This window comes from Podarcis liolepis (assembly GCF_965112155.1).
Source record: "Podarcis liolepis genome assembly, chromosome: 1".
NCBI classification, from domain to species: domain Eukaryota; kingdom Metazoa; phylum Chordata; class Lepidosauria; order Squamata; family Lacertidae; genus Podarcis; species Podarcis liolepis.
This window is the reverse complement of record NC_139554.1, coordinates 33,013,604-33,032,814: the sequence shown is the minus strand read 5'-3', so window position 1 is coordinate 33,032,814 and position 19,211 is coordinate 33,013,604. Positions and strand designations below refer to the sequence as shown.

The window sequence follows — 19,211 nt, the reverse complement described above, 5'->3', positions numbered from 1 at the left end:
ACCTTACAAAAACTGCCTGTTTACAGTTATTATCTATCTTAAAAGTACAAGTCTGTTAGACTTGATGGATTGGGGACAATTATATTTCTGAAGGGGCAAATCATTTTTGTAGGCTGGGTATTTAGTAATCTTGTTACAAATAACCTAAAATACGTTTTAATAATTGGAAATTCATGTTTCTATCATTTATGAAGCAAAATGCACTCGTGTTGATTTGTTTGAACTGTTGAGTTGTAGTCACGCTCAACACTTATGTTGAAATCAATGGGCTTAAGTGTGCTTAACTTTGGCCAATTCCTTATCTCCCTCCCCTCACTTTGCATATCATTAGCCCCTGACATTAAATGCACGTTGACTTCAATAAGCTTCACATTTCAATTAAAATGTCGTTTTTAAAAAGAAAAAGAAACAACTTAAGCATACTAGGCTTGGCTGAAATATTGTTGCCAAGGTAAACCTTGGTGTTCCAGGAAATAACAAAGGTGACTTTGGAACAAGAGTCCTAAAAGTCCTTGCCAGTAGTTCCACTGAAGTACGATATCCTACCCAGAAATCTTCATAGCAGGTCACTTTTTTTCCCCTTCCAGAGTTCTCTGTCGGACAACTCGAAAGCAGGTTACCTATTAGACTGCCTCACCCCATCAGCTACACTGCCTCAATGCACCTGTGGAGTGCACTTGTATTAGAAAGTGGGATTTTAATGTTGCAGCTCCAGCCTCCCTGGAATCAATCAGCAGCCAAAATTAGACAGGTGCCTAGAGTCATGATGCTTAGGCATGTACAGTGGTACCTCGGGTTAAGTACTTAATTCGTTCCGGAGGTCCATACTTAACCTGAAACTGTTCTTAACCTGAAGCACCACTTTAGCTAACGGGGCCTCCTACTGCCGCCACGCCGCCAGAGCACGATTTCTGTTCTCATCCTGAAGTAAAGTTCTTCCTTTTTTTTAAATTCAAAATTAAAACAAGACATATTATCCAAAAACATATCATCCTTGTTCCCCCCCCCATTTTTCCTCCCTCCACCCCCCACAAAACCCACCCGCCCCCGCCCCCCAACTTCCCTCAGTTCCAGTCTTTGGTTTCTCTGAGACTGCTGTTTTCTTCATGTTACAAAGTTGTATAGATCCTCAAACTATTTAGCTGATTATTATCAATAAAAAGTTTGTGAATGTTTATTCAAAACCTGAAGCAAAGTTCTTAACCCGAGGTAATATTTCTGGGTTAGCAGAGTCTGTAACCTGAAGCGTATGTAACCTGAAGCATCTGTAACCCAAGGTACCACTGTAGTGAAAACCTTCTTGTCTAAGAAATGTGTACCTGACGTGTAACCTAGTCATTTAATTGCAAATCTGCAGAAATGGTTTTAAAGGGTTGGATTCAACTAATGGGACCCACAAGCAAAAGTCCGCACAAGGACTTCTGCTAGTGCAAGGGGGCCTTTCCCCACCCCTCCCTCCCTCCCCACCCCTCCCTCCCTCCCCACACATGCCCCTTGCACCCCCTTAAACTGGCTCTGGGCAGGGTTGGGATTTTACAGTTTTTGGAGTTTGCTGAAGTGATTTTATTTTTCTAGAGGTTGTGCTTCTGTGCTTTATTCTATTTTTATATTGTGCACTGCTTTGGCAGCTTCATGCCGTGAAGTGGTTTATTAATGCATTAAATAAATAAAATTAATGAAAATGATGCTGGCTTTCACCGAAAGTTCGCAATACCCGTGATTTAAAGGAACTAATTCACATGTACAAAAGGTTTGCTGAGGCAGCTCTATTGAAACTGTGGGCTTCGTGATCACTTCTTGTGTCTTCAGTAAGCTCTCCTGTCCCATTTGGTGCTCAGAGCTGTGAACAGGTTTCTTAACACTGAAGTCCATACTTCTATTTACTTTTTCTGATACTTAAGTCAGCATCTCTGTAATGTAAAACCAGGTTTTAGATTTTGCTTGGTCTCCAGTGCATGGACTCAACAGCTTGCCCCTCTTCTTAGTGATACTCTTTTTAATATACTCACTGCTTCCCTCTGCCTAGGCTTAACATATCTAATTTATTTTTGCCTACCCTTTTATGATTTGACTTCTAGACCCTTTATCTCAGTGACTCTCCAGCTTGTCAAAGTCCTTGAACTTAGTGCTCCAAAGTGAATAAAGTATTCTGTGTGTGGTCTTACCAGTGCTGAGTGGCATGGCAACGTTAGTTTGAGTCTTAGCCATAGCGCTTGCATGGAGGGAACTTATTTATCTGTTCCATTTTACATTCCATCTTTCTCCAATGAGATCACAACGGCAGGTGTTTTCTTACCACCACACTGGTATGAGATAGGTTAGGCTGATAGTGTTTAGTGATTTGAAATAGTATTTCTCCTCCCAAGTCCTGTGCTTTTATCCATTGTCCCAGGTTGGTTCAAGAAATTAGGTTGACAGTGTAATGCTGCAACACATCTAGTCCATAATTTTTTCTCCAGGGTGTTGCTCATCAGCCACTTACCTATGTTGTTGTGGGTATAAAAATGAGCACTAACAAACCTTGCCCATAAATCAGGAGAAACTGCTTGGATAATGTTTGGAGAAGAAAAATAGTCTAGCGTGCTTTTAGGACGTACAGATTTGTTAAATAAAATGATATTACAGGCACACACACCCATTTACATGTGTTCAATATGTGTGCGACTGCACCAAACCTGAAAGTGACCTGAAAATGCCACAAAAGGGGGTGGAGCAGGGGTTTTTTGCAGGGTTTTCCAATGGTGTTTCAAATATACCTGATTTCACTGACATGCACAATGCCTTGGAATATAACCCACATGTAAATGGGGAGTTGCCTGTATACATTTGCATTAAATAAAAGCAATCAATCAGTCATTTTCCACCTTTCCAAAATTAAAACCCAAAGCGGCTTATGACATATAAAATAATTGCATCACTACAAACATAACAGAAGTAGTCATAAACAACAAACAAAACATCCAGAAGTACACAACCAAATTGAACAATTGCCCCATAAACCATAAGATCCACAATAAAGATGCAAAAAATTAACAACAACCCCTCCACAACAAAATCCCCTAAACAGAACCCCAACCTAACAGCTTCTGCAGCTGGAGTCAGTCAGGGCCCTGCCCTCACAGCCAAGATGGTTGCAGCTAAGAAAAGTCTATTAATGATATTGTATGACCTTTTAGTGGCAAATGTTTGGTGAGGGTGCAAATGTTACGGTAGATATTAACCCATAACCTAAATCATTCCATTACTCTGTTCACTTTCGGATCTTTCTTTTTAAAAAAGAAACACCTTTGTCCTTCCTGCCACATAAAAGCTACTCCTGAAGCTAAATGCCAATCTGGGCTGGGGTGTGTGGACACCACCATTGAGAAGCAGGTCCACATCTCTTTCATACATCTCCTCAAAGCCCATATAGCATGGGTAGACAAACTAAGGCCCGGGGGCCAGATCAGGCCCAAACGCCTTCTCAATCATTCCCGCGGACAGTCTAGGAAACTGCGTGTTTTTACATGAGTAGAATGTGCCCTTTTATTTAAAATGCATCTCTGGGTTATTTGCGGGGCATAGGAATTTTCTTCTTCTTCAAAATATAGTCCAGCCCCCCACAAGGTCTGAGGGACAGTGGACCAGCCCCCTGCTGAAAAAGTTTCCTGACCCCTGCCATATAGTATTATACCATCATAAAAAAATTCCTTCCAGTGGCACCTTAGAGACCAACTAAGTTTCTTATTGGTATGAGCTTTCATGTGCGTGTGGTGACGCTGTGGGTTAAACCACAGAGCCTAGGACTTGTCGGTGGTTCGAATCCCCACGATGGGGTCCCGTTGCTCGGTCCCTGCTCCTGCCAACCTAGCAGTTCGAAAGCACATCAAAGTACAAGTAGATAAATAGGTACCGCCCTGGCGGGAAGGTAAACGGCATTTCAATGCGCTGCTCTGGTTCGCCAGAAGTGGCTTAGTCATGCTGGCCACATGGAAGCTGGAAGCTGTACGCCGGCTCCCTTGGCCAGTAAAGTGAGATGAGCGTCCCAACCCCAGAGTCAGCCACGACTGGACCTAATGGTCAGGGGTCCCTTTACCTTTAAGGTGCTATTGGAAGGAATTTTTTAATTTTGTTTCGACTATGGCAGACCAACACGGCTACCAACCTGTAACTATAACCATCATAGTTACTGTTCACACCTCCAAAATCAGCCCATAGAAGTGCAACAGGTGTAGAGAAAGTTAGTGCAATGAGCTCACAGAAGGCATCATCTTGTTGTTACTAGAAATAAGTGACAGGGGTAGAGAGAGAGGTGTTGGTAGCAGTGACATGTCTCGTTTGACAGCAAGGAGGATGCAGCATGGGCTTAAAAAAATTAACACACTTCATTTGGGTGTCTTAGTCCTCTCTAGCCTTTTCAGATCTGGGACACACTGTTAACTCAAACATGCATTTGGGAACCCATATCTTAATTTTTTTTAATCATATATAAAGCCCTTAGCAACTTGAGACCAGTTTACCTATGAAACCGCCTTACCCCATGTATGCCCTCTCAACCACTTTGATCTGAAGAACTAGGTGCCACATCCTAGCCCTTCCACGTTTGTAAGAAATTGATCTTTAATGTGGCAGCACCTACATTTTACAACTCCCTGCCTGTTGACATAAGGCAGGCAGCTTCACTGTATTCTTTTTGCCGCCTGCCAGAAACGCTTTTTGTTTGCCTGCCCAGATGTGTAGAATGTCAGTGTGTATTTTAATCTGATTTTGCTTCATTGTGCATTTTAATTTATTTATTTTTTGTTAAATGTTTTAAACAGTTGCTTTTGACTCTTTTCGCTGGTGATGCTATTGTTTCATTCGCTTGGAGGCTTTTTGCAAACAAGCAGCGTACAAACTTTTATGAAATGAAATGAAACAAATGTATTTGTATGGTTGGTAGTGCTACTGCTTCAACTCACCTTAGATCAGACAGATGAAGGCCAGTAGCCTAGACTCTCTGAATTGTGTCCACGGGTTAGAAAAATTAATTTGGAAAATAAAATTTTGTCCAGACTAACGTTTGGGAATTTATGGAAATCCGTTCCAGTTGTGGGTCAGAAGGGCACCCCCTTCCCTGTTGAACATCTTGTACCAACTGAATACTTTTTAAATTTTATTTTAGCAAGGCATTTTCACTGAATTCTGATCCCATAGTTTTAACTTACTTTTATCTTGTTTTACTGAGTTACTTATACACTGCTTAGAGACAGATGTAATTAAAAGGTGTATGAATTGTTGAAATAAATAAGCAAATAAATTAGATAGATAGATTAGATTAGATTAGATTAGATTAGATTAGATTAGGCACCAGTTTTAGCCATTGCTTTTTTTCTGGGGGGACGCAGGGGTACACATACCGTATTTTTCGCTCTATAACACGCACCTGACCATAACACGCACATCGTTTTTAGAGGAGGAAAACAAGGGAAAAAATATTCTGAATGAAACAGTGCACGTATCATTTTTGTGCTTCATGCTGTGGCCACAGACATGTGATCTGATGGTGAATTTGGGGTGACCCAATGCAAAAATCCTGAGAATCCCTGTGGATCCATGCTTTGTAACCACGTTTTTGCACCATTGCAGCCCCAGGCAACAGTGGGTGCGTGATTTTTTTTGGGGGGGGACAGGCTGTAGCCATGGACATGCTATGTGCTCTGATGGTGAATTTTGGCTGACCCAATGCAAAGATCCTGAGGATCCATGTGGATCCATGCTTTGTAACCACGTTTTTGCACCATTGCAGCCCCAGGCAACAGTGGGTGCGTGATTTTTTTTGGGGGGGACAGGCTGTAGCCATGGACATGCTATGTGCTCTGATGGTGAATTTTGGCTGACCCAATGCAAAGATCCTGAGGATCCATGTGGATCCATGCTTTGTAACCACGTTTTTGCACCATTGCAGCCCCAGGCAACAGTGGGTGCGTGATTTTTTTTTGGGGGGGGACAGGCTGTAGCCATGGACATGCTATGTGCTCTGATGGTGAATTTTGGCTGACCCAATGCAAAGATCCTGAGGATCCATGTGGATCCATGCTTTGTAACCACGTTTTTGCACCATTGCAGCCCCAGGCAACAATGGGTGTGTGATTTTGGGGGGGGGCAGGCTGTAGCCATGGACATGCTGTGTGCTCTGATGGTGAATTTGGGGTGACCCAGTGCAAAGATCCTGAGGATCCATGTGGATCCATGCTTTGTAACCACATTTTAAGTGGGGAGGGAAGGAAAAACACAGAAGGCTAAGAATGCAGGAGAGGGCTATAACGTGAGGAAAGGAAGGCAAAAGTTTCCCCCCACCCACCCACCCAAGCCAGCCAGCGTGCGCGCGCTCTCTCTCTCTCTCTCTCTCTCCCTCTCCCTCCCACCAGCATGACAGAAGAAAGCATTTTAACTGCATTAAGAACTATTTAGCAGCGAAACCTAAGCTTTGCCATCCCTTAAGAGGTACAGACACTGTAATCTTCCAGATCGCATGAATTTACAGGCAAAACACTGTTTAAGGATTTCATCCTTTTAAATGGAAGAAAGCATATTTGAATGCTGTGTGTCTCCAAAAACAAAAAGCAGGAAGTCAAATCAGAATTTTAAGCCGAACCTGTAATCTCTCTTCCCTTCACAAACATTGTTCCCTCCGGAGCAGGGAGAGGATAGAAGGAAGGACGATCCTTTCCTTTCCTTTCCTCTCTTCTTGCCTGGAGGGGAGGGGCTTTCCCTGCTCTTTGTTCCGTTTGAGCAAACACAGTAACGAAACAGAGCAGGGTGGGCAGTAAGACCCTGAGGCAGAATGCAGGAAAGCTGCCACTTCCTCTCTCACGGAGCTCCCTTCTCCCTGAAGCGCGGTTTGATTTTTGCCTCATTTTTCGGCTCCAGGGACACACATTCGCTGCATAACACGCACAGACATTTCCCCTTCCTTTTTAGGAGCAAAAATCTGCGTGTTATAGAGCGAAAAATACGGTACCCCTAAACATTTTGTGAATCTAAGTTTGACCTTATTGAGGGGCAGTATTTCAATATGAGTAGGAAAATGAGAGTATCTTCCCCTAAACATTTTTTTAGGAGGGGAAAGCACTGGATTTAGCTGTGTGGAGTGAAAAGCCATTAATCTGGATGGTTACAAGCTTGCTCTAAATTAGTGAAAAATGCACATTGCTTTCAGTATGTTCAAGGAATCACAGGACACACACACAAACAAAAAGGAAAAACCTGCATGTTTCTTTCTGTCCTACTTACACGTTTAAAACTCTTGCTTTATTCTAGCTCTAGTAGAAGAGATTCATTGTGCGCAGCGAGAGCGTGATGAGGCTGTCATGGCTAGGCTGAAGCTTCCCAACGAAGAGAGGGAGGATGCCTGTAAACGAATGAAACTCTCGGAACGATCTTTTGAAACGTACGTACATAATTGGCCGCCATATGTAAAACTTACCGCTATTTGATCAAATGTCTTGGGCAAGAACTCTGCTGGATCTGACTCCTTTTTTCCACGTGACAAACATGCATGCTGGAATGCACTCTTTTTCACTCTCCCCATCCCGCATCTACTTCTTCAGCTTCTTATCCTTGGCCACCACAGGTCTTGTCAGCCTTGGAGGCAAAGATTGTCGACTTACTACAGTTATAGTCTTATACCTTATTACTAGCCCACCAAGTCTTCATTAGTGCTATATACCGTACTTTTCCATGTATAAGACTAGGGGTTTTTTTACTTTGAAATAAGGTTAAAAATCTGGGGGCGTCTTATACCTGATAGTGCATATGCCCATTTTCTAAATTTGGGGTCCCCAAAAGTAGGGGGCGTCTTATACATGGGGGCATCTTATACACGGGAAAATACGGTTTATCTCAGGCCTAGGCAAACTCGGCCCTGCAGATGTTTTGAGACTACAATTCCCATCATCCCTGACCCCTGGTCCTGTTAGCTAGGGATGATGGGAGTTGTAGTCCCAAAACATCTGGAAGACTGAGTTTGCCTAGGCCTGGTATATCTGTTCCCTGATACAAACTAGGGAGAAATTCAGCATCACAATAAGGTAATAATTCAGTCAAGGCAAGCATTTTGGCTAACAAGACAGAACAACACACACACACACACACACACACACACACATACTGTACTGGGCAGTCTCCTGACGTCTCCCCCCTCCCCCCACAATATCAGGGCAGAGTGGGGGAGGGTAGGACTCATTGCACAAGAGGAAAGCTCTGAGAAGCTTGTTAGTTGTATCCAACCCTGAATCCTGTATCTGGGAGGCAGGAGGAAGTACTTGTTGGTTTCTTGGCAACCATATGACAGGTTTCCTAGAGTAGTGAGGTAGCAACTCAGAGGTCCTTGTGGGGGTTGGAGGAGGAGCAGCTTGTGAAGTGCCCCACCGGCTCTCTTAAAAGTTGGGTGCGCCTGTTGTTAGCGCATCAACGAGAGTTTTATTTTTTGCCACACTGGGAGATAGTCTTGAACAGGCCATTGGCTTTTTTTGTCGCAGTTTTTATTATTGATTTCAGGTCACAGTTTTGCTCCCAGGACAGAAAACAAGGTGAATCACCATGGATATAGAGAGAAAAGTCCAGTATTGATTTTATTCAGCAATAAATCAAGGAAGTGTGACATTTCATGCAAGGGTCCAGTGCTTGGGCTACAAGGCTGTCGGTCTGAAGTTTCCCTATATAGAAAATCAATCAAACCTTTAAGGCCAGTAGATGATTTTCATCAGGAAAAAGCAAAACCCACATGCTTATTAAGGAGTAGTAATCAAAGCATGTATCCCTCTTGTCCCTACACCTGCTGCATTGCAAACGCATTTCTTATATTACTTTAAAATAGAATTATTTCTATGGACCATGCACAACTGAGTCATGCTTCAAAAATTCACTGCTACCGGTGAATTTAAGGGTCTAACTTACGTCAATTTATTTCAGTGGGTTTACTCAGTGTATGACTTAGTTGGATATGATGCTCTGTGCTTGTTTTGTTCTACTGCATAAACAAAATGCAAAAGATGGAGCTGTTGCAGGTAGTACATCAACCATCAGTATAGTTCCTGTTAGTGGTTATACAATCACAGCTTTGTATTGGCTCCTGCTATCATTTCTGCTAAATGTGTTCCGGCTCCAAAATCAATCAAAAATTGAACGGAAAATGTGAAAAGTTAGGAACTCAAATTCACCTTTCCATCAGCCTTTGAAACAGTGTCCAGAGACATTCTTGTCAAAGTTGTCCATGTAGCTATACTTATTATTGTCCAAACAGCAGCCAGCCGATCTTGATTACTTCACCCCTCCCCTGCTAACAGGAGCCCATATAGCATTCAAAGATCCTCTTCAGAGGCAGATAAAGGGGCAAACTGCAAACTTTTTGTACATTAGCTTTTTTCTTTTCTTTTTTTCAACTATCCTGGTAACACACGTACATTGATTTTTAGAGGTTATTTATATTTATCCCTCTTTTTTAAAAAGTGGGTTCATTACGTTGTGTGAAAAGCTGGTTCAATCAAATTAACAATGTGGAGAGAGAGAGAGAGAGAGAGAGAGAGAGAGAGAGAGAGTCAGTCTTGTATAACCTGTTTAACTGTGTTATGACTTACTTCCAGCATTTGTCTTGTTAAAATGGGGTGGGATCCAGTTAATGCAAACTCATTAGTTTTCTGTCTGCAGCTCTGCAGAATGGTCTTGACAGAGTTGTAAATCTACTAACAACAATTTTTCGGTAAAAGTGGGGCTGTTCAAGAGTTGATGGACGGAGACCTTTAATGGCTTAGCTTTACACACACATTTCAGCTGGGCTGAAAGAGTTTTAAAAATAAATTTCTTATTTTCTGACCTGCTGAGAAGCAGAAAACATAGCAAGGCAACCTCATCCTCCTTTCCATCCTACACAAACCTACTTGGAAGTAAGTGCCATTAAAGGCAGTGAGACTTACTTCTAAGTAAATATGTTTAGGATTGGAGTGTTGGTGTTTGCTTTCTTTTTATTATTATTATTATTATTATTATTATTATTATTATTATTTGGGGGGTTGCATTAAGCAAAATTAAAATATATAAATTTCTGGTGAAAGTTGCGGGCCCAGAAATAAATAAATAAATAAATAAGAGCATCTGTGCTCCTGTCGCTGGGGAACTTTCTTCATCTAAGCACATATGAACAATTGATCCTTGTAGTCATATATAGCAGTAAACATTAATAACTTAACATTCTGAAGTCGGTACCTGAAGATATGGAGTATTATTGAAAGATGGAATCGAGCCGGTGGCACTTTAATATGTTCCATGTCATGGTTGACTCTAAAGACTAGTAGAATGAAATTACTTGAGGTTCTAAAGATTTAAAAAGCGAACTCATTTTGCTGCACTAAGGAAATGCTACTGATCAGGCTTTCTGTGTCCCTTTTTCCTAGGCTAGAAAATATTAACCCTGAAGAAAATGACATGGTAAGCCATTCTCTGAGGAGATTTCTTGATGTCAGTCTTATATCTTAGAGGCTTAAGTTCAATTGAGTGGGTTTCAGGAACTAAGATGTGGGGGGGAAGAAGAATTGACACACTAATAATGTACATCTTTGCTGCAGTATGAAAATTCAATAACTTCACTCAGTCAATTTACAATTCACATGTGCCTATTAATTAAAACCCCATATTAAATAAAATATATTAAAACTTCATGTCTGACTAACATAAAATGCTGTTGGTAGACATTACAGGAATTACTGAACAGAATAAACAATGCAGACACCGGGATGGCGATATGGAGGAGTGGAGCTGAAATTGTCGATCGAATATACAGGACCCAGGAACGGAAAAAGAAAATAATAGCTGAAGAAATGAATGCAGTGATAGAAGAGCGCGATGCTGCATTGGCTCAAGTAAGTCCACATTATTTTATAAAAGGATTTGTCGGCAGATACCCAATCACCCCCTTCTCCTCACGGCCGGGAAAAATGGAATTGCTTTCCTGTTTTAAGGTTTTAACTTCTTCAGAGAAAACTTCCTTGTGCTGAAAACCACCCTAGGAAATTATTGTTGCCACACTGTAATGAAATAAGAATAATATAAAAAGCAGATGTCCTATTCTTTTCTAAGCCACTGTTCAGAATAATAACGCATGAGGTAATTAGAGAAAGGTGATAAGAAAAATATAGGGGAAACAGAAACCTTGGTCACACAGGAAGCTAAGATTAAAATCCGAGATGGGAAGTTGAGGTGGGAAATTTTAAGGGATTAAAATGACATTTAACACAGATAAGTGTAAAGAAATACAAACCGAGATGAAGGGGACGAAAAAACCACAATTGTATGTGTAAAAACGAATGTATAAATACATTACATGAGGAAGGAGCTTAGGTTCAAGTGCTGTTGGGAGAGACTTGGGTTTTAGAGGAGATCATGGTATAAATGTGAATCAGCAAGGTAAAGGCATTTGTCATTCTCTCTCCCCCCCCCCCCCCAATGTTGCTTTACTGAAGAGTGGGGCCTATTTGCCTGCGATTCCCTCCATTCCAGTGTGAAATGGGATGGATAGGGCACTCATCATTAATGCATCATGAATATTTCACATTAATTTTATGAGGCCTAGAAGTGAACAAGTTTGTCACAGGATCCTATGGGGCAGTGGCGCCGGGATATAGCTAGACCTGGATTCAGAGCAACCATTCCACAATTTGAAAGGCTTCCATTTATGGAAGAACTGGTGGTGATTCATCAAAGGCTCACAGATGTGGGAGGGGAGGCAGTTTTCATTGATTTCACCAACCACTTCCTATGCAACTTCCCATGCTGTTTAAGAGGGTTCTCTGACTTTCAAGGGTCAGGTTTACAGGACACATGGGGGTGCAGGAGAAGAGAGAATAGACAAACAGTGCCTGTGTTCTTTGAGTAGAACGCCACACACAGGATCTCTGAATCCAGTCCTCTGTTTGCAGGTTATTCTTAGTTTGGTGGGGCTGGGCTTGGCTATTCCAGAAATCGCCCACAGGGAAGAGGGACTATGGTGTGCAACAGCTGGCTGGGCCAAGCCAAGCCTTTCTGGTACATCATCTTGTAGTCTGATTGGGGGGAAATGGTGTGATGGAACCACTGAGGCTTCCACTGGTGAATTGGTGTGGGAAGGAGGATGCACTGAGAAAGAAGGATTGGCAACACTGGAACACTGGACAGGGGCATATGAGAATCACAGAGGATGACAGCTACGATTCGCAAAGGCCCGAGGAGAAGAATTGCGGACAGGGGAAAGGACTGCACAAAATTACTGAGAAATCTCTTCTCTGAAGTGGGGCATCTACTAAAGCCTAGTAGTGTGGTGCCTGAGGCATGTACAAAAGTTCTCAGTAAATATCTTGTCAGAAATCCACAGGGCAAAGGCTCCCACTGAAGGAAGGGGGTGGAAGCAATTTTATACTTCTGCAACTCCCCCAATCTCCCAATGATCCAGATGGGGTCCCCCCCCCCCCAGAGCAGGTTTTTGAGGGCTCTGGAGTTACTGAGAAAGAATAGACCAAAATGATTCTCTGAGAACCTAAAGTCATCTGTTGCAAGCCATACACAGTCATTCAAGGTAGAGAAAAATAAGTACAGTGGTACCTCAGGTTATAGACGCTTCAGGTTACAGACGCTTCAGGATACAGACTCCCCTAACCCAGAAATAGTACCTTGGGTTAAGAACTTTGCTTCAGGATGAGAACAGAAATCGCGTGGCGGCAGCGGGAGGCCCCATTAGCTAAAGTGGTACCTCAGGTTAAGACCAGTTTCAGGTTAAGAACGGACCTCCAGAACTAATTAAGTTCTTAACCCGAGGTACCACTGTACTTCATAAAATGCCTGACTTAACTTATAGGACTCATTACCGCAGGATGTGATGGGTATTAGTTTTTATCAGCTGTATAGGGGACTGTTTTTGATAGTTAAATGATGGAATCCTCATGTTCAGAGATAGTGACTGCATTTGGACATACACAAAGCTTCGGTCTGATGAACTTTGAACAAGCCTGTCCTCCTCCTTGGCTTATGTACTTCTAGCCAGGAAGAAGAGTTCTGAAACTTTTGCATCCACATTTTTAGCTAACTGATTTGTCATGCCTTCCAACCCTGACAAACTCTGGATAACATTAACAATGGTTAGTTTCCAGCCAACCAGTTTAAAATCATGAGTTTTTGGGGGCGGGGGTTTAAGCCGGCTTATTTATGTTAAATGTAGTTAATGTTAACTAGAGCTCTGGGTCTAGATGAAATTCCAGGCTGTGGTTAATTAAAAATGGAAGGAAAAGATTTTTAACTCGTTTTCCTGGTTATTCATGTCTTACTAAACCATAGTTTAACATGATGTCTGAACACAGCCGGTATAGTCTGATAGTTAGGTGGGGGTAGCCTTAGCCTTCATATCTTGCTTGTAAGCTTTCAGAGATATTTGGCTGGCCACTGAGTGGATAAAGAATATTGACTTTGGTCTGATCCAGTATCTGGCTTGGATCCAAAGAACCTACGATGTACTCTTTGAGTGGAAGATACTTCTGCTCATTGAGTAGGTGGGGAAATGCTGTTGAACTTGGTTGTAGCCTCTGCAAGGAGCCCCTGATGAGGGTCAGGTATACCTTTGCAGGGACAGATATGTGGGAGAAAACCAGCAGTACCCCTCCATGTATCTTTGGATTCAAGACTATCTTCTTGTGATGTTTGAATTCTCTGAAGACTTACTGCTACTGTGATCCACATTTTCGCTTACTGGTTGAAAATGAAATGTGTTAGCAGTTGCTTTCTGTTCCTCTAGTTCACCCATCAGAATATACTTATAACTTAAATTGCCTCTGGGAAATACAGTAGAATCTTTTGTTCTTGAACTGATTTTTACACGCTGTATTTTTTTAATACAGACCACCAAAAGTAATAGAGAAGATGACCGCCCAAGAAGAGGGGATTGCTATAGTTGGTTGGTGACAGCTTTGGTTTGTTCAGCCTTCTGGTCACAATATGCTTTCCAACAAGATGTCTCTGACTACTAGGTCTTAAGCAACGTAGGCTCTCAACTGTGGATGCGAATTGTGAATCTCTTTTGAGCTGAAAGACACAGTCCAAAATATTAAATACAGTCTTAATAGTAAAGGCCATTAATCCAGAGTGTTTTCTTGGCACTGTTCTCCTGGCACCTGATTTGTACATTTGTCAGTATAGCAGACTGGAAGTTTCAAGGAGATAGTGCGGGCCATAAATGCCTTTTTTATCTTAAGTATACTGCACTCCAAATATTTGATTCCAAGCAGTACTGCTCTACCTGATACGCATTACACTTAAGTGCAATGCATTTTTATGGACTTCTCGGTGGTAGCAGTGCCTGCCAATGATAACTTTTATTGCATCAGACCTGTCAGAATTTCACTATTAGATTGTTTATCTGTATCTCTTCCCTGCACGCACACACCATTTATTCTCTGGTTGCTCTTTAGAGAGTGTGCTGTATAACAATTTTTAGCTACTTTACTTTAATTCTGTCTCACAACCGACCTGCAAAGTGAATAAAAAGAAGGATTCTCATCTGGACATAAGGATGTCCAGCTGTTGCTGATCCTTCATTGTGCTGACATTGAGATGAATGGTTGTGAACTGGCTGCGTTATTGGTGGATCGTTACCCTTAACTGCGGAAAAATATTTCTGTTCTTGGTTTGGGTTTTCGTTTTGCTTTCATTTAGGAACCGAATTTACAAAATAGTACTTCTCCATTTACACTGCACAAGAAATAAGATTTCCACAAGAATTCATGAGACTGAATCCCACCTATACTGTTCGGTTGTTGTTGTTTTTAACAAAAAGATAAATAGGCGACCATTGCCTGTGAAAGCCTAATCATTGTGGAGGTTTAGAGAAGGTTGGATTATGGAAGCTATGTGAAAGCCTCTTCTAGTTATAAGCATAAGTATCTGATTTAGGGTCAGATTGGATGGTGCCTTCTTTTCATATCCATCCCATATAGCTGGTGGCGTACGAGAGTCTGACAACCCTGCCGTCTTAGGATGCTTGTCGCAGTTCATTCCTGGATTTTACTCGACATATCGGCCATGCAGAATGAGACTCAATGCGTTGGATTTTATGCACACAGGTCCTATTAACTCTTGAATAGTTTTCTCACTTGTGCATCTGATGACAGTGGAGGTGGGGCCAGTACCCTAGGAAGGTTGGTAGGCAAGGTGTGTTCTTTCTTCCTACCATGCGCATGGGATACATGCAGGCCCAGTCCAGCCTGTAATCTGGAGATAGGTAATACTCAAGCTGAAAACCTGCAATGGCTTTCATGTGGGTCTCCTGTTCCTACACAGTGCAGCATGTTTCAATAAAAGTGCATTTTATTATTCAGTAGTTTCTTGACCCCCTGGTCGCTCTTCATGTGTTATTCAGTATAACCCCACCCTTCCCTTATTTGGAAACCAGCTGTACTCACTGTTTTCTTGCATGTACTGGATAAGTCCTATTGAGCGATTTACCCTGACCAGGAAATGGCTATTGAGTCACTTAGTATACGTTAAAGCTATTACAAGTTTGTACTAGAACCTGCAGCCAAGGTAGCCTACTATGGATCAAAGGATATATAACAGAGACTACCTCCATGTGGCTACTATTGGCGCCTTCTGCTCAGTTCTGGGCCCCGTGTAACCTTGGAAGTAATGCAGCTTTAACATTAGTTTGGGTTCAGCAGGCAATGAAATTAATAGTTGCTGTATAGTAACACAACTTGTGTGTCTTCTGTGAGCAAACAGTTGTACTTTACTGTCTGTATTTGAACTAGCCTTTCAGGTATAGTATGGCATCACATTGTTATATAATGCAGTTAAGTTTTTAATTAACCTATAATAAACATGTGGCTGTGCATTTCAGGGTTTTTAATTAGATTTTCCTTCAAACTTTGCTCTGCTTGTGTTTTCTTGGTGGAATGGGTAGTGAAAATTCTGACAGAGTCCCAGATATATGTGAGCACATTGTCTTAACAGACCGATAGGCATTATCCTCACTGGGTTGAATGGTACATGTGTGTATAATCTGAGATCATTCACTAGATTGCTGAGCAAATATGCAAACTACTTTTTCTCTGTGCGAAAACAAATAAAATGGTATAAACTCAAATATTTGATACTACTTTTCGTATGTATTTTCAAGTGAATAAAAAACAAACAACTAAAGCATAACTAAACATTGACAGCAGTCTTTCTTCTAACTCTTGGCCCCTTCAGAGAGGAAAACCCACCAACCATTTACTCTCATTTTCCAAGATTATATTTGTTAGACAAGAGATAGGGATATATATATATATATATATATATATATATATATATATATATATATATATATATATATGCAGGTTTTGGTGTCTTCGGGTGTCTTCCCGTGTAAGAGTTGGGGTGTCTAGGCGACGTTTCGACGAGGTCTCACTCGTCATCTTCAGGCTGGTGCTTTCGGCTTCTTGTTACTGGAACAGAGCAGGATCTCAGTGTTTGAGTTCCTATAAATACTGTTGAGGGGGTGTGGTGTATAGCCTCCAACGTTCTGGGCAGAGGGGAAGTTCCCAGGTTAGTGTGCCTTTTCTTCTTTTGTTCCTTAATTACTTGAGGGATATCTTGAGTGATTTCTTGAGTGATATTCTGAGTACCACTTAGGTCGTCGCCTAGACACCCCAACTCTTACACGGGAAGACACCCGAAGACACCAAAACCTGCATTCCTGTACCCGTGAAAATCTACGAAAGCATATATATATATATATATATATATATATATATATATATATATGTTTTCGTAGATTTTCACGGGTACAGGAATGCAGGTTTTGGTGTCCTCGGGTGTCTTCCCGTGTAAAAGTTGGGGTGTCTAGGCGACGTTTCGACGAGGTCTCACTCGTCATCTTCAGGCTGGTGCTTTCGGCTTCTTGTTACTGGAACAGAGCGGGATCTCAGTGTTTGAGTTCCTATAAATACTGTAGAGGGGTGTGGTGTATTGCCTCAAAAGTTCTGGGCAGAGGGGAAGTTCCCAGGCTAGTGTTCTTTTCTTCTTTTGTTCCTTAATTACTTGAGGGATATCTTGAGTGATTTCTTGAGAGATATTCTGAGTACCACTTAGGTGGGTCATTAGGTGTGGATTAGTTGCTAAAGCCTTCGTGTCTTGACCTCTTGAATTTGTGAAGAGTTTTTCTGGGAAGATGGCTGTACTGCACTTAGTTGTGCTCTGGCTTGGCTTCGGGTATAGGGGCGAGCTGTGGTTTTGTGCCCTGTGCCAGCCAGATCTGTGTAGGGATTGCAGGGGGGTGCAGCATCCGGAGGTGCCACTATGGTTTGGTTACTGGATGGTGTCTGTAATTTATCTGTGGAGAGGGTCTGGGTTTGGGTCTGGTGTGGTTGATTGGTGGTGGCGTTCTGTGTGCCTCTGGATCTGGTGTCGGTTTTTGTGGGGAGGGCTAATTTCCAGATGTCTGGCAGGCGGGACGTGTCGTCACGCTTGTTCATGTTGTGAGGGTGTTTCTCTATCGAGATAGAGAAACACCCTCACAACATGAACAAGCGTGACGACACGTCCCGCCTGCCAGACATCTGGAAATTAGCCCTCCCCACAAAAACCGACACCAGATCCAGAGGCACACAGAACGCCACCACCAATCAACCACACCAGACCCAAACCCAGACCCTCTCCACAGATAAATTACAGACACCATCCAGTAACCAAACCATAGTGGCACCTCCGGATGCTGCACCCCCCTGCAATCCCTACACAGATCTGGCTGGCACAGGGCACAAAACCACAGCTCGCCCCTATACCCGAAGCCAAGCCAGAGCACAACTAAGTGCAGTACAGCCATCTTCCCAGAAAAACTCTTCACAAATTCAAGAGGTCAAGACACGAAGGCTTTAGCAACTAATCCACACCTAATGACCCACCTAAGTGGTACTCAGAATATCTCTCAAGAAATCACTCAAGATATCCCTCAAGTAATTAAGGAACAAAAGAAGAAAAGAACACTAGCCTGGGAACTTCCCCTCTGCCCAGAACTTTTGAGGCAATACACCACACCCCTCTACAGTATTTATAGGAACTCAAACACTGAGATCCCGCTCTGTTCCAGTAACAAGAAGCCGAAAGCACCAGCCTGAAGATGACGAGTGAGACCTCGTCGAAACGTCGCCTAGACACCCCAACTTTTACACGGGAAGACACCCGAGGACACCAAAACCTGCATATATATATATATATATATATATTCTCTTTGCAGAGAAAACGGTTTGTGCATGAATGGAGGACAGAGCCTTCATTCAGACATCATACTAAACCATGGTTTATTATGCCAGGCTGTGTCTAGACAAAAATCACAGTTCAGCATTGCCTGAACCCTAAACTGCAGCTAATTTTAACCATGGGTTGTTTGAATCAAACCAGCTTTTATAGTCCATACTTTGAAGTTGGCTTGATCCAAACAAATCAAACCATAGTTAAGATTAATCACAATTTGTTGGGTCTGGGTGACACAAGGAGCTATGATCTATCAAATATGGAGGCAAAAGCTTTTGAACATTTGCAACCACACAGGGAGTGTCCAAACTTAGGGGGAGGCCAGGTTCCTTCCCATCATCATAAACCGTTATTGGACATGACATTTGAACACATGTATCCCTCCCAGATTTGTAATTAATATACTTTGTTGGTGACTGTTCAGCAGGTTTGGGTGTGTAGGTGCATGAATGTGGAAGTCTTTGTATGGAAATGTCCTCAACATATTTTCCTTCTGTTGAGCACTGGTGTCTGAACATTTCAACTCTGATTAAATGTTAACGTTAACAGCTTGGGTTCTTAATAAAAGTATTGCCAGTAGTGGGCAGTATGATGAAATACCTCAGAGCTGCTGTTGGACCTTTGCCATTTACACCTTCTGGACAGGAATGTTTAGCATGAGAGAGGCTTGGCAGCCGAAACTAGGTAACTGAGGAAGGGACAGTGAGTTTTCTCTTATATGTTTGGGGGCAGGGACATAGCTATTTTTAAGTTGCAAGAGGGGCTTTGAACGCTGGGTGTGATTTCTGTGCTCTCTGCCTTTTATAGCTGTAATTATGGGTACAGTCTCGCAGAAGGGCCAAGGATGCAGAATTCATTGCTGTTGAAGAGAGAGAGAAAAAAGAATCATTTTATGGCCAGTGTGGCACTGTCTGTTTAATACTCGGCACTGAAGCAATAACGTA

At 42.2% G+C, this 19,211-nt stretch overlaps 1 protein-coding gene across 3 annotated transcripts in view; it reads left to right on the top strand.

The window, feature by feature from the left end:
• MIPOL1 (mirror-image polydactyly 1) overlaps positions 1–19,211 on the top strand; it is a 191,522-nt gene that overhangs the window by 66,377 nt on the left and 105,934 nt on the right. For all 3 annotated transcript variants that reach the window (XM_083508870.1, XM_083508871.1, XM_083508872.1), the window contains exons 6-8: positions 7,282–7,411; positions 10,413–10,446; positions 10,707–10,877. In XM_083508870.1, coding sequence (XP_083364996.1) covers positions 7,282–7,411; positions 10,413–10,446; positions 10,707–10,877 — 335 coding nt within the window. The remainder of the gene's footprint in view (positions 1–7,281; positions 7,412–10,412; positions 10,447–10,706; positions 10,878–19,211) is intronic.